The sequence below is a fragment of the Westerdykella ornata genome, assembly GCF_010094085.1.
Source record: "Westerdykella ornata strain CBS 379.55 unplaced genomic scaffold EI97scaffold_5, whole genome shotgun sequence".
Lineage (NCBI taxonomy): Eukaryota > Fungi > Ascomycota > Dothideomycetes > Pleosporales > Sporormiaceae > Westerdykella > Westerdykella ornata.
In genome coordinates this window covers 593,597-618,555 of record NW_022986855.1, presented here as the reverse complement: position 1 = coordinate 618,555, position 24,959 = coordinate 593,597, and the positions used below count along the sequence as shown (strand labels likewise).

Here is a 24,959-nt window from a genome sequence, read left to right as displayed (position 1 = left end):
CGAATCGTCGGGAAGAGCTGCGCAACAGACTACGCGACGCAGCCGCAGAGACAATCTCGATACTACCCACCATCGTCTCGCAGCTTCCTGCCTCCATAGACCCGGAAGCAGCCTCCATCCACCACTTCAAAGACCTAGCTCCCTTACGGCCAGAAGATTGTCCGGGCTTCGAACTTCCAGCCGGGGAATCCGTAACCAAACGAAAAGGGACGAGAATCCGCGTCCTCGACCAAGACAGCTTCGATGCGGCCCTAGACCTACAGCCGGGAATTACAGCGCGCTCACTCCTGCCCGCCCCATTGAGCACAACCTCAAACGACGACGACCAAACCAAATCCGCCCACCCCTCCACATCGCCGACCAACACTCCCACTCCCCCTCCCCCGATCCCCAAACCCGTGGCCCTCCTCAACCTAGCCAACGCTTACCACCCGGGTGGCGGCTGGCTCAATGGCGCCCTCGCCCAAGAAGAAGCCCTCTGCTACCGCTCCACCCTCTCCCTCTCCCTCCACAAAAACCTCTACCCCATCCCCCTCCTCTCCGCCCTCTACACCCCACACGTCCTCGTCATCCGCTCCGCCCTCTCCGCCGGCCACTCCCTCCTCCTCCCCACCCCACCCGGAACCCCCATCACCCAACCCCAAGTCCTAGACCTCCCCCTCACCTCCATCATCACCCTCGCTGCCCTGCGAAACCCCTACCTCTCCCCCGAGGGCACCTTCCGCCCCGCCGACGCCGAAATCACGCGCTACAAGATCCGCACCGTCCTGCGCCTGGCTGCGAGCAAGGGCCACACGAAACTCGTCCTCGGCGCCCTGGGCTGCGGCGCGTTCAACAATCCGCCCGACGAGGTGGCGCACATGTTCGCCGAGGTCCTGAGGGAGGAGGAGTTTGCTGGCGGGTGGTGGGAGGACGTTGTGTTTGCCGTTATGGATAATGCGAGGAAGGGGGAGGGGGGCAGGCAGGGGGATGGGAATTTCGGTATCTTTTGGAGGGCGTTGGATGGGTTGGTGGTATGATGGATCAATGGGGGAATGCAAGGCACAGGGAGTAAATATGAATTGGAATGGAATGGAATGGAATGTATGCTGATTGATCAATCGATGGCGTTGCCAACCAACTCCGTTTCGCCGTCCATGCTATAGCTTGACTATCACTTGGAAGTCAGAGAGTATCATACGCACTCGCAAATATGTACCAAGAACGGAAAAGCCCGCAGCCGATAACCCCGTCTTGAACTCATCACTCCACTCACGACCGAAACGTCTTACTCTTCCCCGCCTTCTCCTTCTGCGCCCTCGGAAGGCCCCTCGGCGCGTCCGCCAACCGCGCATAGGGATTGAACCCTTGCTCTCTCTTCTTCTCCCTCGCCTTCTTCCCGCTGCCTCCAGCCTGACTCCTCTCCGCTTCCCGCGCCCGCAGCACCGACGGCGCAGACGCATAATCGAATGCCGGCTCTTCCTCCTCCTGCACCTCCCCTTCCTCGTCTTCCTGTTCTGCCGCCTCCTGCGCCTGACGCTGCTTCTTGAGCCTCTTAGCCTCTTTCCTGAGCGCCTTCTCTCTCCTGCGTCGGGCCTTCTCGTCATCCTCCAGCATGACCTCATCAGCATTCGCCTCCAGCTCCGACGCGGCGGCCAAAGCATTCTCTCCCTGTTCCTCGGTAGATTCAACGCGCCCGCGTTTACGCTTCCCGCCAAGCTGCTTGACGATGAAGATATCCGAGCGCTTGTCCTCCGCCGGACGCTCCTCCTTGGGGACAAACGTCGGTTGGGGCGTTTCGTCCGCAGGCGTTTCTACGGCAGCTGGCCCGCCATCACTGGCGAACACCTCGGCCGTAAGCGGAGGCAAAGGAAGCGCAAGACTGATGCCCAATTCTGAAGCTGGTAGACTGTAATCCACGGAGCCTCCAGACCACAAGCCACCCCAGAACTTCGATATAGATGCCCGATGTGGTGCGGTGTCCAATGCAGCCACTAGTGGTGTCGTTTCGAGGATCGGAGCTGCAGGTATTTCTTCGCCGGCGGACTTCGTAGGCAGCACTTCCTCTGTCCCCTTGAACTTCATGTCCTCGATCTTCTTGATGGTGTCGTTGAGATCCGGCGCATCCGGGCCAACATTCTTGGCTTCTGCAATGGCTGCAAGGAGCTCATCGACTCTGGCGCGCACCACATGCGAAACATGAGGCATGATGCTGAACAACGCTGTCCGGTCATCCGGCATTGTCCGCGCGATAGAGAAGACTGAATGGTTAGGCATGACGTATACCGGGCTTTCGTCTTCTGCGCGCGCAACATCGTCTCTCCACTTGTGAACCGCACGGAACACAGCAAACTGCTGAGGGGTATACTGGAGAGGAGTGCGGCAAATGAGCCTGTACCAGCCCCCTGCGCCCATGCCGAGCTCACTGTCGTATATAGGATGTTCGTAGCGCTGTAATGCTGTTTCCCGTGACTTGTTCAGAACTTCTGTGACCTTATCCTTCTCCGGGTTCGAGAAGTCAGACCTCTCAACAAGCTCATTCCGCATGCAATCGAATATGTAAAGTAGGAAATGGGTATCTGCTCGCGCATAATTGAAGAGTTCGTCGCCGAGGGGTCTTGGGCTGGTCAGTGATTTGCCGTCCTCCTCTGGGTGCGTGCCGACTTACCGTACTCGCCAGTCCGCCATCTGGTATTGCTTTTGCGCCTGGAAGTTGGCGAATTTGCTGAGCAAGAAAGCCAGGCTTGCGCCGGGGTATCCAAGCGTTCTCGCAGCATGATATGTATCGAAGAGGCCGACAACATACAGACCCAGGTCTCTCTGGAGCCACACAATGTCCATATATGCGCCATGTAATACCTTCCTGAGTCAGTTTTCAAAGTTGCAGCCAGGACACAGAGATCATACTTTGACTATGCTCGGATCCGCAAACACTTCGTTTAAGCACTCAAGCCGCCGACGCCAGGGCTTCAAAGTGTCGACTATCCAGTCTTTATTCCGTGTACTAATCTGCATCAAGCACACAATGCCAACGTATGATCGATTGTCATGGTGCTCCAGATCGATTGCGATCTCCTTCGCCGACTTCAGCTCCGCCAACATTTCAGCAACGGCTTCAGGGGTATCTACGAATGTCGCTGTCGTCGTCTCAAAAGGTGTATACGCTATTGGCTCGGAGGTTTGGTACATTGAGGCGGGGTATTCGTACGACTCGATCTCTGTTTGATAAGGATGGGGGTATCTGTCGTTTGTAAGCCGAGAAGTTTTGTGCCCGGCAGGTATTTCCATACTGCTCATTGCCATTGCTATCTCTGAAAGTTTTCAAGCATTCGTCAAGTGGAATCTTCGCATGTGGTTTGGTTGAAAGCAGCGGCCTGAAGCCTCCGGTTTCATCGTTTTTAGGAACATGCTCAAATAGAAGCTGGGGTTTCGGATATGTATTGGGGAGATTTGCATGGCGGGCCGTCTTTTTGGCAGAAGTAGCCTAGACAATGTAAGTAGAAGACTAGAACCCGAGGGTGCGCTGTTCCTGTACCTGTTCACCTCCCTGGGCCAGGCGTTTCACCACACCCGTGTACTCGTCCAGGCTTGTGTCCGCTTTCTCAAGCAAGCTGTCGACGACATCAACGATACCCCTCCAGTTGGCGTCTATGGCCTCGACGTCGGGGAGCTTTGGACCTACAGCGCCCGAACTCGCTGCAGCATTCTGGAGAAGACGCTGCGCGAGTTGAAGAAGCCGCGCATTGTGCTCGTCAATTGCCGTGCCTACTTCGGGATCCAGTGAGCGTTGGAAGGGTATGTCGGCGCTGCTGAGTCTGGTTGCCGAGCGCGTTGTCGAGACAAGGGCGCTCGAAATGGAGTCCTGGAGTTCTTTGAATGAATCCATTGAGGCGGTTATGGTCCTGAAACTACCATAATGCAGCAGATGCTGCCGTAAAATTGCTTGCGGTAAGCTGCCGGAAAGTATCGGGGAACAGGGTGTGAACGAAGGGTGTTGCTCAGCATTTAAGGTATTAAGGTGTTGCGGAAAAGTCGCGAGAAGGAGGTCTTGGCACAGAAAGTTCCTTATCGATAAGAACCTCCACAGCCACCACTCCACCTGGGCAGCTTGATCACCGCCACCCGGGGGCTAAGGCATCGGGGTCAATCGATTTGATCATCGACCTAGGATATCAAACCTCATCTTACAATGTCGGCATCCTTAGCCCCAGAGTGCAACGAAGTCAAAGAGTAGGTTGACTAGATCAGTGATTCCCTGCGACGGTCATGCTGACCTTGATAGACGATACGACAACTGCTTTCTTAAATGGTATAGCGAAAGTAAGTGTTCTTAATGTATAAAGTCAGGTGCGTCAGTATTGACTTCACGTAGAGTATCTGCGTGGCACAGCCACTACCGACGACTGCCAAGGGCTGTTCAAGCAGTATGAGACATGCCTATCCGTAAGTGTTCAACTTTTGCATTGCTAGCCAGTTGGGTCTGATCTCTGGTAGAAAGTCTTGAAAGAAAAAGGCATCGACAATATGCTCAAAGAGGCTCGAGAAGATAACCGAGAGAACGACGCAGAACATTTGCGACCAGTAAGATCCCTAGGTGTATTTGCCCAGGACATTCACTCATTGGTTCAGAAACGATGATATCACCAGATCTATTATTCCACGTAACCATCTCTCCTCATTTTCGGCGTCCCATGGTTCCGCTTGGTTTGCGTTGCATAGATCAGGCTTCTTCACTACTGTACATTATTCCCTTTCTTTATGCACGTGTCCAAGCATTCACTTCCCCGCATACTACTTACTAGACCCCCCGCTAGTCCAACCCATGACAACATCGTCAACACATGAAGTCATCTGAGGAGTTCCTACATAAACTGCATTCAGACGGCATTGGATCTTGTCTGTGCACAGTGATCGATTAGCCTTGAGTTCAGACTTCCGTTACTCACTCTCCACCTCAAGCTCAGTCTCCAACCTCAACTCCACCGAAGCTATTTCCAAACCACCATCACCATGACAACTAGAGTTGGACTCGGAGTCCTAATTGCCCCTGCAACGGCAACATGGGCCGCTCCGTTCGCCGCATACTACATGTTCCTTCAGAACCGGGTCCACCTGCAACGTTTAGCCACGAAAGTGTACGATATCAGACATCTCACTGGCAACCCGACATATGCACCTGTCGCAGTTCCCGTACTAACAGACCGTTAGACACATGGGCACCAAGTCCGGCGCTCCACACCCAGGCTTAGATCCGCTCTACGTAGCCATCCGGTCGCAGGGCAATTTTGCTGAAAACGTCCCCATGGCATTCATAGTAGCCTTGTTGGCGGAGCTGAATGGTGCTGATAGGTAAGACTCGACATGTAGTAGTTTTCTCCTGTTAGACTCACTAATCTCCCCAGACGAGTAATCAACTACGGCCTCGGAGCCCTTCTCGCAGCGCGCATTGTACATGTCGAGTTCGGACTCCGAAAGGAGCAAGGTGGCGGAATTGGGAGAAGAATCGGCCACCTTGGGTCGCAGGCTATTATTGCTGGGTTCGTGGGATATACAGCCTATCTGGTTAAGGATTACTGGATGGGTGTTTATTGAGAGAAGTTCCAAGGTTTGCATGTAGGCTCTGATTCTAGGCGTTGGGGTTTGGTTTATCCAGTGAAATCAAGCGTGTATTCTAATTCGATTGATGGCGTCAAATGGTACTTTGGGCGTTGGTTTCCCCAATGCGCGTCTGTCACCTACGAGTACATTCACGGTTAATGTAAAGAAAAGACGAGGTTACTGTATTGGCACGTCCAAATTAGGGGGGATTCAAGGAAGGACGAAGTCTCACAACTTTATTAATCGCTGAGATAGCGATATGCTGCCGTATTGTACATATAGGATACAGGTCTGGAAGAGCGTCTTAGCTATGTCGTCTGGGTTTAGAGGCCAAAAGGCATAAAATACTTTACTAGGACAGAGCGACACTTTTCCATCGCCGCCGCTTAAGGATATGTTACAGAACTAAGAATGTACTCTCCTAGAATTGAAGTATTGAACGTGGATATATTTTATAAGGCAGTTAACGCAACTTCGTTCCATTCTACTCCGTATTACTTTAGTATAAAGAATGGAGCTTACTTAGTTGCTGAGAGCTCTGCTTTTACCCACTGATTGACCGTACCTTGGATTGTACATAGGTAGAGTATATAAGTCTCTCCACATTTTATCTAGCCCGCCTTTTTGTGGTAGGGAATTTCGCTCATGATATTTTGAGGACGGAGCGAGTTTGTTGGATTGGGAGAGTAGAAACGAGAAAATAAGCTAGTACAAATACGGCTAGCCTCTTTGTTCGCTTGGACTTGGCCGCGCACACCGCAATTGTCGCAATCCGCAGCTTCAACACCATCGACGGTCACGAAGGTTCCCCAGCTCATTCACGCAACCATCAGTCGCCATGGCCAAGTCCAAGAACTCCTCCCAGCACAATCAGGCAAGGAAGGCGCACCGCAATGGGTAAAATTCCCCTTTCTACGCTCTTCGTCTGCATAGAGGCGACAGCTCCCCCCAGGCGGACAGCTCCATCCCGAACGGTCGGCTGACGACGAAAACAGTATCAAGAAGCCAAAGACCAGCCGGTACCCGAGCCTCAAGGGATCGGATCCCAAGTTCCGACGGAACCACAGGCATGCCCTTCACGGCACCATGAAGGCGCTGGTGCGTACCCGCCCAGATTTCCCGCCAGAGGTTGGCCATAACGGACCGGATCGACTGACACATACTACAGAAGGAGTTCAAGGAGGGAAAGCGTGAGACGGCATAAAGGGACAATCGAGTGCGAACACGGCAATGAGACGGCTTTCCAGATTCCACGACGGGATATTTTGCTGGCGTCAATGGCATAACGGATCTTTCTATCTCGGCATGGAGCTGATAGCGGGAGGCGGTTTCCCTCCATAGGCAAGATGAGGCAATGAAGAAACAGTTTCAAACGGCCACCTTCATAGGTTGCGATTCGCGCTCCGTCCTTCTCAATCTTCCCTATGTCGAGCGTCCATTATCCACCCTCTGGGTTTGTTCCGTTTCCAGGTTTCATTTTGCGTCTTGATCATTCCATCTTCTCCCTCTTCACGGGTCTTAGTGGAACCCTTGCTCCCTACAGTACAACGGCATTAGTGTGTACAGCACCAGAGCTCTCCCCATGCTCGATTGCTGAAGGAATTCTATCGTGCCGAGATGGACTTGTCGCTATCATTACCAAACACTCTCCCTTTTACCTTGATAAGGTGCGGGTGCATGGAGATAGGGATACATTCTCAGACTACGTATCATCAATGTATGCTGTACCTGAATTCTCTGATATGCCATAGGATTTAGTCTCGCCGTCAAGACACCACCGGGCATCAAGATATACTTTTGCGGTTTACTGGAGAGTAGTCAGCCTGGGAAGTCGTTTGCTCTTGTCATATGAGTGAGCGGGATGCATATTGACCATACAGATGACCAAGATGCCCTTTGCCGAAACTTGGTACAACCACACCCCTTCCCCCCCCCCCCCCCCGGGCCCTTGCAGCGAGCCGCCTGGAACCGCGGGGTGGTCGGTCAACCCCACCGTCCTCTCCACTTCAACCCCATCTCACCTGTCAACCAGCCCCTTCCTTTCCTTTCCCGTTCCTTTACTGCCACCACTCCCTTCGTTTTGACCTTTTGGCGAGAGCATCGGCAAGTGTGTGCAACACTGACAAACCCATTGATGCTCTTGCAGGGTCCGCATCCGCGCCCTGAGTCTCTCTTTCACACTGCTTCTCCCTACTAACTACTAACGATAAGAGCCTCCCTCATACCTCACAGCACACCAAGCTTCACTGACCATGGCAACGGTAGCACACTGCGCCTTCTGCTTCGAGGTCCTCACCGCAAAGCTTGAACGCCGGGAGCCACTCTCTCTTTCGCAGGTCGAACATCTCTGGCAGCGATACGAGGCCGGCGAGGACGACTATGACGACGATGATGACCCCTCGGAACCGTTACCTTCCGTTCCCATGGCTGCTAGCCCGGCTGCACTGGAGCCGGTAGATTCGGACATGGAGGATATGACGCCGCCTGCAGCAGTGCCACCAAACGCGTTGCTGGACCCCTCATACCGCCCCGCTGCCATATCGCGGCTGATGGCGAACACGTCGTCCTCAGCGAGTTCGTCGTCCGTGCAAAGCACGATATCCACCCCGAGCAGAGTCAGCGAGGCGAGCAGCGCGACAACAGCAAGTAGCAAGAGCTCAAGTCGTAGCAGCATCCTGCTATCACCGCTGAAGAGGCTGCGAGGGGGAGACAAGTCGCATACTCCTGCCCCGGCCACTGCTCATCCACCTCCTCCCACCACCGGCAATGTGGATGACGTAATGGGTGGGGACGAGGCCGAGGACGAAGACTCGGATGACGAGCCCGCTCTTGAGGAGGAGTATCCGCTGTTCGTCACGTACAACACGCTGCACAAGGTGGGGAGGAGGTGGGATAAGAGGCTGCGCGGGTGTATCGGCACGTTTGAGCCGCAGGAGCTAGAGAGTGGGCTCAGGAGCTATGCCTTAACATCGTTAGTTTTATTTCCTTTCGTCTGATCTTTCGTCTGATCTTGCGTCTGATCTCCCGTTCTCAAAAACAATTTCCTTCCTCTCTTTCTTTTCCTTTCCCTCCGTTCCGGCCAGTGTCCAAATGAAAATAAGCAAGTCGGGAAAAAACTGGTCAAACGTAAAATCTCGTCCAGCAACTACAAAAAGCAAACAAGCCAACTCCATCTAACACTCTGCAACCAGCGCCTTTGACGACCGCCGCTTCCCCTCGATCCGCCCCTCGGAACTCCCCAGCCTCGAATGCAGCGTCACGCTGCTCACGGACTTCGAGCCCGTCCTCGACCCCTTCGACTGGACCATCGGCGTCCACGGCCTGCGCATCAGCTTCGTCCACGACAACCACTGCTACGGCGCCACGTACCTCCCGGACGTGGCCAAGGAGCAAGGCTGGACCAAGGAGGAGACGTTGGTCAGTTTGATGCGCAAGGCTGGGTGGGACGGGCCGACGAGGGAGTGGAGGGAGGTCGAGTTGAAGGTTGTAAGGTATAAGGGGGTCAAGGAGAGGTTGGGGTATGCCGAGTGGGTGGATTGGAGGGCGTGGATGGAGGGGAGGAAGGTGGGGGGTGGGGAGAGGAAGAGGGTGAGGGTGTGAGGGTGTGCGAGGGGCGGGTAGGGGTTGGGGCTGGGGTTCGTTGTAGGAGGGTTTTTCCTTCGTTGTGAGGATGCATGGGTTATGATGGGATGGGATCGAGGGAGCTATATACATATATACCTGCACCATTTCCATGACTAAGTAATAGAGCACAACCTACCCACTTCTCCTTTTCTTATGCCATCTGTCCTTCCCTGAACTTCGGCCCGTGAGCCATGAACTGGCCCACCTCCCTGCATCGCCTGTTCTTTTACCCGGTCACCTATGCATTATTGCAGAATCTACAGGATAACTCTAGTATGACTTGGACTGACGTGGAATGACGATGTGAGAAAGCCATCGAGCCATGCAACTGTACTAGAATATTACCTATAATTCACATAGAACCTAGTCTATCAAGGAAAACCATTCTGTCAACCGTGGGGACTGGGAACCATTTCTCCTCCCATCTGGGGTCGGACATGAATTCCGTAAAACCACAGCAGTAGTGCATCATATCATATCCATGGGCTCCTACCAGAGAAGCCACCTCATCTCACGACCTTCCGCATAGAGATCATAGCACCTGCTCCGCAGACCTAAAGCAAAGTACCTGAACACGGGACTCCACTCGAACCCATTGTCAAACCGGCTTCTCGTACATACCCACGACCGAATAATCCCTCGCTCTAATTCTCCCTATCAACGTCCATGGAGCCCTGCAGCTCCGACCCCTCCTCGCCCGCCCACTTCCGCTGGCGCAACTTCTCCCGAATGACCTCCTCGGCCGTCTTGTCGCCTCCCGGTCCCGGACCCGTGAGCGGCGGCGTCCGATCCGCCGTATCGACAAACGACTCATCGTACGTCAAGCCATCAAGCATCCTAGCCTCATACTTCTGCTGCTCGACGCTCGAATTCGTCGTCGTAGTTGACGTCGTCGTAGTCCCCAAGGACGACGGACTCCCCTGCGCCTGCCCCTGCCCTTGCGCCTGCTGTTCTCTCAAGTACGACGGCACGGCGCTCGCCTTGCCCACAGCCGGACTCTGGCTCTGCTGCTGCTGCTGCTGTTGCCTTGCTGGTGTCGCGGACCCCGCCTCGGACGCCCCAACCAACGAAGCAGCCTCGTCGCTGAACCCGCCGATACTGCTCGTCTCCTGCTCCTCGCTCATGCGGTCCGGATCATAGACATCGCTTTCGCTGGCCCACGTCGTCCGGCCGCCGACACTGCCCGTGGCGCTGGCGCTGCCGACGGTGCTGCGCTCGCGGAACATCTGCGGTTGGTTGTTTGCATCGAAGTACGCGGTCGCTGGGGGAGGGTTGTTGGCTGTGCCTGTGCCTGAGCTAGGGCCGAGGTTCGAGGGAGTTCGGGTCGCGACGAGGCGTTCGAGGCCGGCGAGGCGAGAGATGCGATCTGCGCGCTCGGCGTCGGCGGGTTGGTGGTGGTGCGGGAAGTGGCCTCGATGCCCGTCCTTGATGGCGACGGTGGAGAGCTCCGACATGGATGTTGTCGTGGAGTTTGGGGTTCCGCTTGGGACTAAGTTAGCAGTGGAGTCTCGGAGAGAGGGATTGTGTATCTGGTGGGCTAACGTACGGAGCTTCTGAAGGCGTGGCTGGGTCCGAGGGCGGCGGCGGCAGGTTGATGAGAGTCGGTCGGTTGGCCATGTTGAATGGGGTTCTTGTTCGAGTTGAAGTCGATGAGGGTGTGTGTTTAGGGCGATAGCTCGTGGTTGTGGTTGAAGCTGGTTGTTGTGGTGGGGAGTCGGGGGGTGAGGTTGTCGAAGATGGAGTGACGTAGTGGGGTCCTGGGTATCGAGGGAAGGTTCAAAGGGAGAAGTCGATCACCATATGCCGTCACAAGCTTGCGGATCACAGCGGCATAAGCTATGGAGCTTCTACAAGCGGTGAATCGGTAAGATCAAGGGTTCAGGTATCGTGGTAAATGAAGCTTGCCCGACTTCACGTGGTAGCCAAGGGCAGACTTGGCGGTGACGTCTATAGCCCCGCTTTTCCTGTTTGGGCCCCGAGCTGGGACGATTTCCTATCTAGGTAGGTACGGGCCTGTTTGTAACTTGCAGTCCTACTGTGTAAAATGGTCACATCTTTTTTAAACATAGCAGGAACTATTGAAGATACTAATTACTGCTGAACGTATGTATTCTCAAGGGTAGAAGACCAGTTCCAAGGAATGCAGTAGTTGCCATAGTCCAACAGCAGCTCCGCAGCATAGTCTATCCACGTGCCAGTACTGCGACTTCTGTTGAGACTGGTCAGTAATAGTTCTCATGCACCAAAGCTAGCTAGGTATAAGCTCCCAAGGAAAGAGGCTCAAGCTGACAGAAGCCATCTATCTTGCCCCTAATATCTTACATGAGAAATACATGCTCGCCAAATTTGTAAAGACATCAATTCCGTCAGTTATGTACTTCACCAGCATTACCTCCAAGCGCCGAATCGTACAAACCCCAATCCTTCCCACGCATATCCCACATACTTACAGACTCTTTCATCTTCTCCGCACGCCCCAACATCTCCTTGCAATGCAGCTCTTCCAACTCCTCCTCCGACATGACTGCCACGTCTCGTCCCTTCAGCACACCTAGATACACAAACACCATTTCCGCTAGATAGGGATTACACATCCACGATGCAACAGTTGAGGCTAGCGACGGTTGCATCCCATGCCGGATGCGTTCAGATTTGGATCCTATGATTTGGGTGAGGAGGAAGGCCAGTAGGAGCTGTACTGGATAGTGGGAAAGACATGTCCCTAACGACTATGCAGCAGTACAGACGTGACAGAAACAAGGAGCTTCCTTATACTCTGCCAGCTTCGCGGCATGCACCGGACTACCAGGCCTTTTCCGCACCGCCCATACCGCCGCAGAAATTGCCTCCCGCTTACAATGATGGAAGGGGATGTGCTGAGAAGGCTAGCCAGAACACTTGCTGGCCACCGGATAATCCGTTCAGCATCGTCGGGTTACGCTGGTCGCCCACGTAGAGTCATTCGCCCATAATTCGAATGCATCTTTGTCAAATGTAGGACAAAAAAAAGATGCCCACCAAGGCCCACCGACCCCAACGAATTGAGATCAGACGTACCTTGTTTCGATTTGTTGTTACACAAAGCGTATGAGAGGCGGGACTTAGGTAAGCGACGGAGATGGTTCCTCTAGGTTAGCGACAGAGATGGCCCGCGAAGAATCCTCTAGGGTCTAGGTAGGCGGCGAAGATGGAGGCACACTAGGATATCTGAGTACAGGGTCTTTGTTAATATAGGATAATTTAGGACACGACTAGAATCGAACTGTTAGCCTCTGTGTTACAAAGCAAATGGCTATACCAATGGGGCGTCGGAGTCGGCGGGCTCTTGGTGGGCTTTGGTATATACTAGAAGCAGCTCTTTATATAGGCGAGTATTTTTGTGGTTTTTCCTGCTGGTTTTGATGGCTGCTCGCATAGTGCCGGAATCAGGCCCACTTCAAGCAGCGCGTGGCCTCATGAGCATCTTTACACTCCAACCCACATATCCTCGCGCCGCACTTCAAGCATTTGATCTTTCCCCAGTACCCGCAGTTATCACAGAAGCGCCGCTGCGGTGGCCCTCCCGCCCCAAGTGTCGCATGCGACTCGCCGTATAGCAGCGGAGGAGCGGATAGCAACGCTTCGAGCTCTGCGGGGTTGAGAGGGGCGGGTCTGGACTTCTCCACCGAGAGGATCGAGTCGAGCTCAGGATTGGGCTGCGGCGCGTATGCAGTAGGTGCTGGTGTCGCTTCTGCCGTCGTCGCTTCTGCAGGTGTGGGAGGTATCGAGGCGAGTGTGCTCCGTCTTCGCAAAGCGGCAGCCCTTCCGGTAGCCGCGGGCGCCCTAGGCGGAGGTGCCTGCTGGAGTAAAGCTTCCTCGTCGTCCAACCAGTGCTTGATCTGTCTCTGGTACTGTAGGATCCGCCTTGTGTTCTGTGTTTTTGCTGCAGCTGCCATGCCTGTCAGAAATATCGCCACTGAAAAGGCAGATGCGATATCGACTTACCGCCTTTCCACGGAATGGCTATGACCTGCTTAGGGTCATTGTCCCTCGATAACTCTGCTATCCTCCGTGCGATCGCTGTTTGCTGGCGTGCTGAAAGCTCCGTATCCCCCCGCGGTCCTCCTGGACGTGCGGGGACGCGTTTGCGGTCTTTGGGGTTGAAGGCCACTTTGGAGGGATCGTAGCCGGTGTCGACTACGTAGGTCCAGCGGGGGGCGACGGTTGATGTAGCATTGTTTGGGATGACTTCGACGAGAGGCATGGTGGGGTGAGGGCATGCAAAGGTTGCGCTTGCCCTGCTAAACTGAATGCATGCGGTGAGGGAAGTGTCGTTAGAGAAAAAGCGCACGGTCCACCAATAGATGGTGAACTGGATCGACGGTGCTAACCCAATCTGGACGTAGCTTGCACCTTCTTTCAACCTCACTTCTTAAGTACATAAGCATGTACTGGACTGAAGGAGTTCATAGGTGCAGATTACTATACAGACACCACTTATCGAACTAACAGCTAGAGTCTAGGGTAGGTGCTCCACGCAGATCCAGGAAAAGTCCTGGGAGCACCTTGTCCAATCCCAACAAGGGTTGACTTTCTGTGTTCCTCCATGGTTGCACTCATACACAGTGAAAGAGTTCTGAGAGACCTATTAATCACGTATAACGCCGGGGACTCACGTCTGTCCCCAAGAAATCCCGGACCAAGACCACAAGAGGAAAGAGGGGAAAGTGAAACTTACGCGGAGGGAATGGCTAATAATTTTGCACTGGCGTAGCCGGCCGGGAAGAGTGTAGGAGGGAAAGAATTGGACTGCCCGAATCCAACACCATGATATAACTGAATACGTTTACAAAGCTATTTTTATATGCCAGTCCTAGCTCCGTCGACTTGGCGCCTTCAGAGAAGCGCTCGTGAACGTCGCAGAAACCTTGGTGCCCTTAGCTTTCAGTCTTTGCCTCGCATTAATGCCAGTCCGGTCCGTCGTCGGCTGTGCATTCATGAAGCTGTCAAATTCGTCGTCCTCGCCGTCACCCTCGCCTTCGTCAGATTCGTCGTCGACATCCTGCCCAGGTGGTGGCTCCGTCCTTGCAATCCTCTCCGGCTGTCTCTTCTCGTCGCCATCGTCGCCATCGTCGCCATCATCGCCCGCAGGTGCGGGATTCGCAAAAGGTTTCGACGCCAAAACCCGCCGCCTCAGTTCCGCCATCTCCTCCTCATCCGAATCCGATTCTGGCAAATCATACGGATTCCTCGGATCCGGCCCCTCCTCTTCCTCATCCTCTTCATCTTCATCCCCATCCTCATCATCATCAGACTCATCCACCATAGTCCGATTCATATTCCCACCAGCCCACACATCCTCTTCCCCTGCCTCCTTCTCCACCCTACTATCCGCATACTCCCTCTCAATCTTCTCCAACCACACCTCCTCCGCCTTCTTCATCTCCTCCTCATCCTTACACGCCGCATACCTCCTCAACAACCGCCCATTGATCTCCAAAAACGCCTCGCCATACCCAAAACTCGCCAATATCTCCCGCGCCCACTCTTCGTGCCCGCAGATGAAGAAACACGCCGCCAGCGCCTCGACGCAGTTCAACCGCCACGGGCGCCCGTAGTTCGTCGGATTCGCAGCCACGAGGTACGGCAGCAGGCGCTCGCATTTGCCCCCGATGCGCGAGAAGGGCACCTCGTCGATGCGCTTCCAGCTGGCTTCCACGACGGCCGCGCCGTACTGCTCCAGGACGTCCTTGTCCGCTGGCGAGAGTATCTTCTTCGCTTTGGGCGACACCACGATGCCCGCGTGCTTCTGGCCAATGTGCAGCTCGCGCAGGAGGCCCAGGCGCATCAGCTTCTTGCCGCTGCAGCGCTTGGCGTCGCAGTGGCCGAGGTCCCAGCAGGCGGCTTTGAAGCTGGGGCGGCTGGGGCGGGCGGGGGCATCGCCGCTTGCGTTGTCGTCCAGGGGTTCGTTGGGGATGTTTCGCGGTGGACCGCGGGGGCGAGGGGCGTTGGAGTACTTCTTGCCGGATTTGGAGAAGTCTTTCTTGTGGCGGACCATGGCGATCGTAAGAGGGCTCTCAAGGTTCAGATCGAAGGTGCAAAGGAAGAAAAGAATCTGCCTTTGGAGGATAGTATTAATGTCGCGAGCCGGCACGATACTAGCTAGACTGTTGTACCGTTGTGCGGCGAACGTCAATTGTGGATACGCTCGTTATCGATAAGGGAGGGGGCTTAATAAGCACTCCATTCTGATACAGACCGGAAGAGTTGTAACTGCGAGTTTCTTTGATCCTCCTTCACCACCTTCAGAGATCCATCTGTGACTGGTCTGCTGTGCTCTGAAAAAGGATGTTTTATCTCCGGCGCAACCTGCTTTTGCGCTTATAATCAACTACAGTCGAATCACACTGAGAGACTGGAGGCTATGACACTCCCAGGCTCGCAATCTCGCCAGACTCATCCCTCCTCGCCCCACCTAGCAAATAGGACAGCTTCCAGCGCATCTTGACCGCCGTCCCTTGACCTCGAGGCACCCCGTGCAACCGAATGGTTTGGACGATGCCGTACCGCTGGTTTGGCCCCAGATTAACGCCGGATTGGGGCCACATTTGTTGCCGATATGCCTGTCGATAGCGTAAGCAAAATACCGGACCAAGCCCCGAAAGGATGTACAAAAGGGGAAGGGATATTGAAAGAGAAGAAGTGGGGTAGAGCACATGGCGGTGCACCTACTTTAGATACCGCAGATTGAAAAGTAAGTTCCGTAATAGGTGTCGGCGTATTGTTTGATATTCGAGACTGAATCAGAAGGACGGTGTCCGATTCGCGAGATACTGTGAACACGATATTTACGCTTGTGTTGACTATGGTGATCTCTTTAGCAGTGTCTGGAACGGCTGAGGTGAAAGTCCATTCATCATCGTCGTCAGCCGCAGTCGTAGTGGTTTGTGTGACGCTCTGAGCTAGGTTGGACGATGGTGCAGGGCTGCTCACACCAAGGAGGTCGACAACGCCTGACTCATTACTTGGAGCTTGCGGTCTGATGGATTGCTGGAAGTGGAAAGGTGAAGCCCGGCGGGGTGTTTGTGAGGTAAGGGCCGCGAATGGATCGGGGCTGGAACGAGCCGGTTGCGTGGATGGAGGACCAGCCGTGGGGCGGGACGACGCTTGAGATGAAGAGGGAGCAGTTCCGAGTCCAGCGAACATGTCATTGATCGACTGAGGCGCAGGCGACGGTTGGCTCTGTGGCACCGGTACCCCTGATAAACCGAGGACTGAAAGTACGAGTCAGATGTAGACGATACCGCATAGCCTTAAAGGGTACTAACCTGAGCCATTTGAAGCTCCTAATGAAATGCCGCCAGTTTGTCCAAATGTATCCGTCCCCAGAGACAGCCCGAGGAGGTCATCTTCCAAGGCATTGCCCTTTGGTGCAGGTTGAGCTGCTTGGCCTGAGCCGGAGCTGGACCCGGTCTCTGCTGGTGTGGGCTCAGGCTCGCCGAAATCGATCAGATTCAGAGTGTTGTCAGCTCCTTTGGTAACACCAGCTCCACTCTTCCCTAACGTCCCCTTAGGTATCTTATTCGCCGCTTCATAATCACCTTTCTTGAAGAGCTTGTATCGCTCAATTGTCCGGTGGATGCTGTCGTTGATCTCGAACAGCTTCGCCACAGCTTCGTGATCTTCTGACTCTTCTTCGCACATCTTCTGTATCTTCGGTTGTGCACTTTGGAGAGCATTCGCAAGTTCCTAGATGATCGTTAAAACAGCGTCGTGGTACGAGCTTCTTCCGTGCTATACCTGAAATACGTCGCCCTCCTTGATCGGCTCTCCCGGTTTATGTGACTGCAGCATATCCTCTAATATCCTTGCCTTTTGCTGTATCTTGCCAACCTCTTCCGCGGCCTTCGCTCGCCAGTCCGTCTTGTTTCTCGTATCGTAGCCAGCCATGATCTTCATTAACCTGTTCGCCTCTTGTAGGTCTTGGGGGCCGCCGCGCCGAATGAGTTCCTGTAACTTTGCAGACTGGGCTTCTTTTTCCTCCTCTTCCATCTCTTCGGCTGATCGTAGGTTCTGGGAAATCGTCAGCATCCTACCACGTGCATTTAAGCCCACACACGCACATCGCTTGGGTTTAAGACAGCGGCATCCTCCTTGCGAATCTCGGGGAATATGTAACCCTTATAGCTCAGTAACCGGTGCATGTCTCTTATGAAACCCAGGTCCTCTTTGTGCCGTGACGTCTGACATATTGTCTGCCGCCATTCCTCTATTAATTCCAAGATCCGGTTCTGTACGCGAGTTGGGTGGACTGGTGGGCGTTCTGGGAATCGGCGGACGAGCTCATTAAGAAATTCTTTCGTGCTGATCTGGAGGTGGAAGGGGTAGCCGCAGTTCTTGACGCAGATGTCGAGTAGCTATACCAGGGTGAGTGGGAGTCTTTCGGTGGGAGCGGGATATCTCGTACATTCAGTGCCAGAAGCGACACATTAGGGTTGCGATGATTGACGTAGTGAACTATTGTGACAGCCGCTTCTCTAGGTCTAAGGCCATTTATTAGGATAATCCATAGTGTACCTCGTAGTCGAGCTTACGCTGAACCCTTTTTGGCGTTGATGAGATCCGCTATCTCCAGATTCAAGGCAAGATTGGGCTCGAAGTTCTGGGGATCGCATGCACTCACTACGCAGGTTCCGGTTAGAGCGTACTCTACGTTTGTTTCCCAGGCATCTTACATATGAAGCGCTGGAGCTGTGAAGTCGGCGCTTCACCGAAGCCTCCCCCATAGCGGTCCCTCGCTGCCATTCTCGCCGACGTCGCCTCCATTGAGCGGCCACGGAATTACGCAGTCAAGACAGGTGTCGGGCAGGGAGCCACCGGAAAAGGAGGTCGCTGCGTCGCTTCGTGTTCAATGTGGAGGCCCGAGGGCAATGTAGTAGTTATTGTGTTATGGATCGTCGTCTCAGTTATGGCGGGGCCCAAGCCACAATTGCGGCTTGGCTGCACGTCAGTCCTGGGATCGGGTATGCTATCATAAACGTAAAATGGATACCGTAAGATGGTTGACAGCCAGATGGTTTCGGTTCAAATTCTATGATTGCAAAGATACAGCTCGCTGGTTGTCCATCTAAAGTATATACACACCTCTATCTACGACTATATCCTGCAGAAGTCCACCGTCTAACTGACCGGCTGGAGATCGCACGGGTATAGCAACCGTCATTATTGGATTAACAGCACCTCTGTCCAGGTATAATAAGCCTCAATCCCATGTTTCGATGGCTTTGATTGGATTGTAGCCAATGGACTGCGCTGACATAGGTGATCTAACCCACACGGTACGTGTAAGGAGATGATGACCAGTCAGACGTGAAAGGAAGCAGTACACCTGCAGTCAACGTACAGGTAGCGGTTAATGAACGGGAGTAGGCTGGTAGAGAAGGGGTGCAGGACTGTAGGCTTTCAATCCACCTCCCGTTCGCCCATGCAGATAAGACTCCAGCTGTTCATCAGATGGCCATCCGACCCAACCTTCCACCTTCACGCTCTCAATTTGGGTTTTGGCAAGCTGCAAGAGCTCTGCAGGCGCTTTTCCCCGCCCCTTACCCAACTTTCCCTCCAGCCCAGCTCGGATGGCAATCAGTACCCGCCCCATATCCTTCCTTCCAGTGCGATGCGCATTCACGCGGGCCGAGAGGGCAGGGCCGTTGTCGGCAACCCAGGTGATGAAGGAATACAATCCTTCATAGTCATGGAACGCGCCGAGCGCACGAACATATACATGAAGCGTTGCCGGGCCGGGCACGTGTGGCGTCAGCGGGCTCATCAATTCGAGAGGCCGGTGAGTAAGGGGGTCCACAGTACCACCGACCAGATCACGAAACAATGTGCGAATGCGGCGGGATTCAGAAGCGACGAAGTCTCCGTTGGCAATGTCGTGTAGGGCGGACTGGTCCAGATCCAACATTGCAACCTTGCCAAGCGCCCTGCAAACCGCTTTAAACACCTCCTCCTCCACATCGATCCCACCCTCAAGCATGTGCCTCAGAATTTCGCGTAGAATCGAGTACTGAACCAAAGTCTTATACTCGGTGGCATCCCATGGGCTAAAGAGCAGTGTGTGTATGTAAGCTCGCCAAGTCGGTTCATGCCGGGGTCGAAAATGGACAAGAAGTTTATATGTATACTCCAGACGGTACAGTGGGTCTTCCTGTAATCGACCTTCATTTTCCGTCTCAGAAGACAAAACCGGGAAGGCAGAGGGATGATGCGTGAAACGACCAAATCGGCAAAGTGCCCGGGTCACAGCGGCCACAAAGTACTCTGGGAGTACTAGGCTTTCCCGACGAAATATAGAGCCATCCAATAGCCGCCGCACATTTCCCTGGAATTCATCTTGGCTAAGTCGCAATACATCCAACACGAGGTGGATGTCGGGTGCGTTCTCCACGAGAAAGGCTACAGCCCTTGGCTTAAGGCGGACTCCTTGCTTCCTCATTCGGTGATAGAGTCGCTCATATGATGGTATCGGCTCGGCAATATGGACCAAGTCGGTGGCTGACGGTGGTTCAGGTGAGACCTCCAAGGCGTCTCCTGGTAGAGGCATATCAGATTCCGCAGGCTGGCCATGCCCACCTTCATCTGGTCCCCGTCGGACTATTTCCGGATACACCAACTTCTCGAACATGGCCAGATAGACTTCCTGGCAGGGTCCAACGCCCGAAGTCTCACTCTCCAGAAAGCATGCCCATGCCTCTCTTTTGGTCCGGGTGGTTCGCACGCGGGCTGCCCAAAGAAGCCTTTCGAAACGTTCGCGGCTCTTGAGGGACGTGGGAATACCGCATAACAACGTCCTCGTTTGGATTGTCGGACTGAGGTCGGTGTCCCATCCGGCATACACTTGTGCAAGCTGGAGCCACATATCGTTTCCATAACCTGCCTCACGCATACGATGTATGATACGAGCCGCCCTAGAAACACCGTAGAGGTAATCCTTGTCCTCGTCCATGGCCGTTCGTTCTCGGATCCACGGCGGCCAACTTGCACTTTTGAGCTGGGCCCAGTCGCGTTCCTGCGCTGTCTTCGGATGCGCCAGCTGCGTTCGTATGGTTGCGTAGAAGCCGGTTTTTGTTACAGGAATTGGTGGGTCGTGGGTAGCCATGAAGCTAAGCACGTGGGACTGAGCCTTTTGTTGGTGGGCAGCAGATTTTATTGGGTTCAAACTCGCAGGCGCCGAAAGAAGCGAGAGTAGCCGATTGCAAAAGAGCGTCAAATCGGAGACCGGCATGGCACTATGTCCGTGATTTGTGCTCCCGTCAAGCATGCCCTTGGCTTGAGCGGTGAAAAGATGGGCAATCCAAGGTATGGATTCAGGCCATATCAGGCGTGCATGTCGGACGAGCCGTGTCACAAGGCTTTTGAGGGACTGCCAACTTATATGCTCGTCTCGCAACCTGGCGTCGATGTGCTGGATCAGTAACCCTAAAGCTGCTCGCCTGATACGCCTGCGACGGAGGTAGAGCAGCACAAGGAAGAGCGGGGCTCTGGGCTGTCCTGGTCTAAAGATATTGGCGGCCGAAAGGGAGTCACTGTCAGTCAAGCTCGCAGCCCATTGCAAAATATTGTCCTGGGAGAAGCCTTGACCCTCCAGGAACTCTGTCTCCAATGTCGATAACTTGAAAGCTTCCTGCGGTGTTCCTCGGGCGGAGCCAGTCGCGCTGTGGAGATAGCCTGTCAAAATGCGTCGGAGTGACAGGGTAGCCTCTGTTGAGGCCGAGCCAGGTTTTGTTCGTGCATCGAAGGCAGGCCTCCAGACCTCTATCGCGTAGAGTTTCTGGGCAGATCCGTCTAGGGCGCGCAGTACGGCCTCTGATTTAGATCTCAACGCGCTCGCGGCGGTAAATGGCCGGCAATTGGTCGGGGCAAGCCATGCAGACTGCAAAGTAGTTGAATTCCAGATGGGTAGTCGCGGATATCGCTGTCGCTGAGGGTCAGCAGTAGCGGTTGCTGCAGTGAGGATTTACAAACCAGATGAAGAAGGACAAGTGAGCGGCATGGTCTACCTGAAGCGGCCAGGAACTGAATGCAGGGCATTCATTGACAGAACGAACACCGCTGTTCGACGATGGAGAAGGCGAACAAACGGGGGTGAACGTGCTTGTCGAGTTCGAGCACAAACGTTCCCTTGCGTTGATGTTTGCGCGCGCAACAAGTGATGAATTGCGCTAAGCCCTTTGCAGGTATAGCGCATTCCTCGCGCTGGGCGGAGGAATTGGCACCAGAGAGCCCTGGCACTCGCATCAGATCGCGTTCCCGCCATCCTCGCGAGACTTCACTCAACCCCAACCTGGGCAACCCTCTGCCATCGCGCCGGACCTCCGCTTCCTCCGCCGGCCACCCGTCGTCTCGAGGAGCCTCCACCGCACCCAACCTGGCCTCACCCACCGCCCTGGCCCCTATCTCCGCCGCCGCGTAGTGCAGCGAGGCCGCTGTGAAAGCAACGCCGGACTGTCACGCCTTCACATCTGTTGGCCTAAGTCCCTCGCGCGTTGCAAACCTTCATCTCGAGGCCGCACATCGTTCAGCCGTCGTCAACTCACTCACGCACGATGGCTGCCGCCAACGGCACCCTGACGCCTCCCGCACAGGACCCTTCTTCTTCGCCCTCTTCTGCAAAGCGAAAGCGTTCTGATGCGGAAGCAATTGGCCCAGTTGCCAATGGCGCGTCCACTGCCCATGGCAATGTACTTGACAAGAACAACCTTGTGCCATACCAAGCGCTTGACGACATAGTGTCGGTGCTCGAGAGGTAACCACCGTCCCCACACTCTTTTATCCACATATGGGCAATTTCTCACCACAGCCACAGCTACGATACGCAGCCTTCCATTTTAAAACAACCAATTGTTTCCTCGACGCAAAGGACGACGTCTGGCGAGTCTGAATTGAAGCGCACCAAGCTGACGCCGGTAACAATCGCCGATCTCGTAAAGGCGTCCTCATATACGTCCCTTGAACTCTTCCAAAGGGACGTGGAGTCCGCCATTTCGGCTGTTCTCTCCCGTTTTGATGCCGATGAAACGTCCTCGATGCCCTTAACGCCGGAGATCGCGAAGGCTCGGGCGAGCGTCCTAGCATTCCGCAAGATCGCGAAAGCTCTGGTAGCAAGAGAGGAAGCGCGCAGAGATGGGGTTGTCGGAAAAGTGCAACCAGCCGATAGCGGGTCAGATGGCGCCGGTATCAACGGCCAAGTCAAAGCAGAGCCATCCCTTGACGACGAGATGCCGGAGAGCCAGGTGGCTCTGACCTTATACGGCACTGCGCAGGGACCTAAACAACTATTTTCCAGCCTGCAGCAGCCGGTTAGCATCCTCCCTGCTGGAAAGGGGCCCTCTGCTGGCTTGGACACGTCCGTGAAGGTGACTTTGCCGCTAAATGAGTCCGCTTTGCCCAACATCATTTCCACCACGGAAGTGTTCCCCCTGCCGGAGGATGACCAGAAAAGTAAAAGTAAGACCTTCGGTGAGGTCTTTCCGCCACCTCCGCACATACCGCAGTTGAGCCCTCCCAAACTGGCAAAGCCGCAGACGGGCAGAGGAAATACAATCACGTTTGCTCCCCAGGATTCAACCCCTCCAACTCGCACCAGTTCCCGCACATTTTCCAATCAACCTCTGGCTACCGGCCACTGGCTAGGCTATGGAGGGGTAGACATGCCCAAAGACGCTACTTCGCCTACGGCGAAGCAAAAGAGTCGTCAGCGTGCACTCAGCACGGGCGAAGCCCAGCTTCCCCCCTCGGAGGCTACGCTTGCTGCGGTGCAGAAAGCGAAGGAGGATGCGCTTTTTCGGAGCGCATTTTCGAGCTTTGCCCCTAGCAAGGATGACTCCATGGCCGTAGTTCCCGAAGAAACGAAGAACATGGTTTGGTGGCACAAGGTGGGCGAAAAGCGGTTCCGGGAGACGTTCCCTATTGATCCTCTTCTGCTCCGTGGAGACGAAGCCATTGATGTTGGTGCCGATGGTCTCCCTGATGAAGAGACTCTGTTCAAAGATGCCGTGGAAGACTTCATCCCCGCAGAGCAAGATCCTTTCGAAGGTTTGGCAAAATCGGAAATGGAAAAGACCACAGACGACTTGCTGCAAGAGATCTCCGAACTAATCGAGACGCTGGCTTCCTACCAACGTATCCGGAACTCATCGCTGGCGACGAATTCTCGCACCCAAGGGGTGCAAAACTCGGCTCTGGCCTCACTTGCAGGCAATCCATCTACGCCATCGTCCCAGGAGTTCGACATATACCACATGCTGAAATCTCAACTGACTATCATGATCTCACAGCTCCCTCCGTATGCCGTGGCCAAATTGAACGGCGATCAACTGGATGAGCTCAACATCAGCAGAACGCTGATCATCGAAACGGAAGATCATAAAGGCGTATTGGAGGAGGATCAGCTCACACGACGTCCAGTTGCTGCCAGCACCCCCTCGCTCACCCGTGTGGCCTCTACAGGATCGTCGGCACATTACCCCGTGTCCAGCACTCAGTATGCACGGCCTACCGCCACACCCAGCACCGTCGTGGCTCGTCCATCACAGTCTGCTCATTCTTATTACCCCCAGCAGCAGGCCGCACACCGTTCGCCGTCTGTCCACTATCCGCGGTCGACTACCGGTGCTCCGCAGTCGTATCAAAGCCAGGCAGTATCCTATAGCGCCAACACACCCAAGCCTGCGTACGGCGTCGGCCAGTACGGGCAGCAGACACCCAAGCCTACCTATGGCCAGGCCACGACGGGCCAATATTATACACAGCGACCGGCTGCACCGGCGCCTAGCTATAGTACCGGTCCTGCTCAGAGATACTACCAGTCCACACCCCAGCCTCAATCCAGCCGATATGCTCCGCAACAGCTGCAGAACGGTTATTATCAACGCCCGCAGAATGGAACCTATATGCAGGGAGGCACTGGCGCATATGCCCCTAATCCCACCCCCAGCGCACGTACCAGTTCACCCATGAAGCCGATACCCTCGGTTGGGCAGGCAAACTTTCCTGCCTCTCGTGCTAGCTACAGTACACCAGTGGCCAGTGGTGCGGCGCGCAGCACTTACTATCCGCCAGGAGGAGCTGCTGCATCGCAGTATGCAACGCCGCAGCCCTCTACTCCTTCTGCAGCCCCGGCTGGAGGGTATAACGGCATGGTTGGTAATCATTCGCAGATGATGCTTGACAGGCAACAGGCACAGTATGCGACACAATCACAGGCGCGGCTAGCAGCTCAGAATACCTTCCACGGGCCCGGGTCGGGTACGCCACAGCCACCCACTCCTCAGCATGGGAGCCAACCGCCGGCGAACGGAGCTCCCATGATAGCCCAATAGGGAATGCTCTTCGCCGATGCTGAAGCAAAGCGAGGGAGTTGTGGTGTTGAGGTTTTTGCTGGTTGGCGTTGTTTCTGAAGACGGCGTTTGGATACAGCATTAGACGCGTAGGTGTTCACGGTCATTAAATGGGAGGATACCAGCACGGAGTTGAAGTGGGATTCTTCTGTGATATTGTATATCAGTATGAGATACTTTGGCGGTTGTTAGGCGAGATCAGGGCCGCCCTCTGTCTGTGAGCGGCCAACGTGGAGTTATGTTTAGCGTCTGGTGCAGGACCAGGTTTAATCCGCAACCCTATACCTCTGTTGACGCATATAAGTGTTCTGAATTGTGCATGTAGAATTTACTCCACCCTTAGAGGATATGGCGGCACCCGTGGACTTCTGATGGATG

General features: G+C 54.6%; 11 protein-coding genes across 11 annotated transcripts; 5 read left to right on the top strand and 6 right to left on the bottom strand.

Moving 5' to 3' along the window:
- Nucleotides 1–29: 29 nt before the first annotated feature.
- Nucleotides 30–1,019, top strand: EI97DRAFT_361154 (uncharacterized protein; the record flags this gene model as incomplete). Its single annotated transcript, XM_033794958.1, has 2 exons — nt 30–644; nt 714–1,019. Coding segments are annotated over 2 exons (921 nt in total), but the record flags the coding sequence as incomplete, so codon positions are not given.
- A 45-nt stretch (nt 1,020–1,064) lies between these two features.
- On the bottom strand, nt 1,065–3,973 carry EI97DRAFT_465646 (exosome complex exonuclease-like protein Rrp6). Its single transcript, XM_033801479.1, has 5 exons — nt 3,515–3,973; nt 3,270–3,463; nt 2,887–3,220; nt 2,648–2,838; nt 1,065–2,596 (listed from the first exon to the last, which is right to left on the bottom strand). The coding sequence occupies exons 1-5, from the start codon at nt 3,863–3,865 to the stop codon at nt 1,252–1,254; spliced, it is 2,415 nt and encodes an 804-aa protein (XP_033655859.1). The 5' UTR covers nt 3,866–3,973; the 3' UTR covers nt 1,065–1,251.
- A 195-nt stretch (nt 3,974–4,168) lies between these two features.
- EI97DRAFT_373275 (UPF0203-domain-containing protein) lies at nt 4,169–4,617 on the top strand (the record flags this gene model as incomplete). Its single annotated transcript, XM_033795394.1, has 4 exons — nt 4,169–4,209; nt 4,262–4,299; nt 4,352–4,422; nt 4,474–4,617. 4 exons carry the CDS (start codon nt 4,169–4,171, stop codon nt 4,615–4,617), a joined length of 294 nt encoding a protein of 97 aa, XP_033655858.1.
- Nucleotides 4,618–4,989: 372 nt separating this feature from the next.
- Nucleotides 4,990–5,571, top strand: EI97DRAFT_373729 (uncharacterized protein; the record flags this gene model as incomplete). Its single annotated transcript, XM_033795411.1, has 3 exons — nt 4,990–5,112; nt 5,180–5,328; nt 5,382–5,571. The coding sequence occupies 3 exons, from the start codon at nt 4,990–4,992 to the stop codon at nt 5,569–5,571; spliced, it is 462 nt and encodes a 153-aa protein (XP_033655857.1).
- A 2,258-nt stretch (nt 5,572–7,829) lies between these two features.
- On the top strand, nt 7,830–9,132 carry EI97DRAFT_394596 (ammecr1 family protein; the record flags this gene model as incomplete). Its single annotated transcript, XM_033796305.1, has 4 exons — nt 7,830–7,994; nt 8,049–8,238; nt 8,386–8,548; nt 8,769–9,132. Coding segments are annotated over 4 exons (882 nt in total), but the record flags the coding sequence as incomplete, so codon positions are not given.
- A 328-nt stretch (nt 9,133–9,460) lies between these two features.
- Nucleotides 9,461–10,871, bottom strand: EI97DRAFT_431562 (uncharacterized protein). Its single transcript, XM_033797967.1, has 2 exons — nt 10,748–10,871; nt 9,461–10,683 (listed from the first exon to the last, which is right to left on the bottom strand). Exons 1-2 carry the CDS (start codon nt 10,816–10,818, stop codon nt 9,846–9,848), a joined length of 909 nt encoding a protein of 302 aa, XP_033655855.1. The 5' UTR covers nt 10,819–10,871; the 3' UTR covers nt 9,461–9,845.
- Nucleotides 10,872–12,626: 1,755 nt separating this feature from the next.
- On the bottom strand, nt 12,627–13,444 carry EI97DRAFT_456734 (uncharacterized protein; the record flags this gene model as incomplete). Its single annotated transcript, XM_033800756.1, has 2 exons — nt 12,627–13,129; nt 13,186–13,444. 2 exons carry the CDS (start codon nt 13,442–13,444, stop codon nt 12,627–12,629), a joined length of 762 nt encoding a protein of 253 aa, XP_033655854.1.
- A 609-nt stretch (nt 13,445–14,053) lies between these two features.
- EI97DRAFT_456733 (DUF367-domain-containing protein) lies at nt 14,054–15,238 on the bottom strand (the record flags this gene model as incomplete). The annotated part of the gene is made up of 1 exon (XM_033800755.1): nt 14,054–15,238. The coding sequence occupies one exon, from the start codon at nt 15,236–15,238 to the stop codon at nt 14,054–14,056; it is 1,185 nt and encodes a 394-aa protein (XP_033655853.1).
- A 236-nt stretch (nt 15,239–15,474) lies between these two features.
- EI97DRAFT_250518 (ADP-ribosylation factor-binding protein-like protein GGA1) lies at nt 15,475–18,299 on the bottom strand. The gene is made up of 9 exons (XM_033794137.1): nt 17,916–18,299; nt 17,775–17,862; nt 17,648–17,723; nt 17,304–17,597; nt 16,981–17,253; nt 16,680–16,929; nt 16,509–16,631; nt 15,913–16,454; nt 15,475–15,803 (listed from the first exon to the last, which is right to left on the bottom strand). The coding sequence occupies exons 1-9, from the start codon at nt 18,004–18,006 to the stop codon at nt 15,603–15,605; spliced, it is 1,938 nt and encodes a 645-aa protein (XP_033655852.1). The 5' UTR covers nt 18,007–18,299; the 3' UTR covers nt 15,475–15,602.
- On the bottom strand, nt 18,300–21,426 carry EI97DRAFT_250484 (uncharacterized protein). Its single transcript, XM_033794136.1, has 2 exons — nt 21,208–21,426; nt 18,300–21,157 (listed from the first exon to the last, which is right to left on the bottom strand). Exons 1-2 carry the CDS (start codon nt 21,271–21,273, stop codon nt 18,593–18,595), a joined length of 2,631 nt encoding a protein of 876 aa, XP_033655851.1. The 5' UTR covers nt 21,274–21,426; the 3' UTR covers nt 18,300–18,592.
- A 68-nt stretch (nt 21,427–21,494) lies between these two features.
- EI97DRAFT_465639 (uncharacterized protein) lies at nt 21,495–24,913 on the top strand. Its single transcript, XM_033801478.1, has 2 exons — nt 21,495–21,988; nt 22,049–24,913. Exons 1-2 carry the CDS (start codon nt 21,789–21,791, stop codon nt 24,561–24,563), a joined length of 2,715 nt encoding a protein of 904 aa, XP_033655850.1. The 5' UTR covers nt 21,495–21,788; the 3' UTR covers nt 24,564–24,913.
- Nucleotides 24,914–24,959: the final 46 nt, after the last annotated feature.

Excerpts from the sequence above, each read along its gene's own strand:
- EI97DRAFT_465646 (XM_033801479.1), bottom strand. The coding sequence starts at position 3,865 with ATGGATTCATTCAAAGAACTCCAGGACTCCATTTCGAGCGCCCTTGTC. Across the intron at positions 3,221-3,269 it reads GATAGCAATGGCAATGAGCA|ATACCCCCATCCTTATCAAA; the intron begins GTATGGAAATAC and ends TACAAACGACAG. Across the intron at positions 2,597-2,647 it reads ATGGCGGACTGGCGAGTACG|ACCCCTCGGCGACGAACTCT; the intron begins GTAAGTCGGCAC and ends GACCAGCCCAAG.
- EI97DRAFT_431562 (XM_033797967.1), bottom strand. The coding sequence starts at position 10,818 with ATGGCCAACCGACCGACTCTCATCAACCTGCCGCCGCCGCCCTCGGAC. Across the intron at positions 10,684-10,747 it reads GCCACGCCTTCAGAAGCTCC|CGGAACCCCAAACTCCACGA; the intron begins GTACGTTAGCCC and ends CTTAGTCCCAAG.
- EI97DRAFT_250518 (XM_033794137.1), bottom strand. The coding sequence starts at position 18,006 with ATGGAGGCGACGTCGGCGAGAATGGCAGCGAGGGACCGCTATGGGGGA. Across the intron at positions 16,632-16,679 it reads TCTGAATCTGATCGATTTCG|GCCAAGCAGCTCAACCTGCA; the intron begins GCGAGCCTGAGC and ends GCTCCGGCTCAG. Across the intron at positions 15,804-15,912 it reads TTCAATCTGCGGTATCTAAA|GCATATCGGCAACAAATGTG; the intron begins GTAGGTGCACCG and ends CGCTATCGACAG.
- EI97DRAFT_250484 (XM_033794136.1), bottom strand. The coding sequence starts at position 21,273 with ATGCCCTGCATTCAGTTCCTGGCCGCTTCAGGTAGACCATGCCGCTCA. Across the intron at positions 21,158-21,207 it reads CACTTGTCCTTCTTCATCTG|CGATATCCGCGACTACCCAT; the intron begins GTTTGTAAATCC and ends CCTCAGCGACAG.
- EI97DRAFT_465639 (XM_033801478.1), top strand. The coding sequence starts at position 21,789 with ATGGCTGCCGCCAACGGCACCCTGACGCCTCCCGCACAGGACCCTTCT. Across the intron at positions 21,989-22,048 it reads ATAGTGTCGGTGCTCGAGAG|CTACGATACGCAGCCTTCCA; the intron begins GTAACCACCGTC and ends CCACAGCCACAG.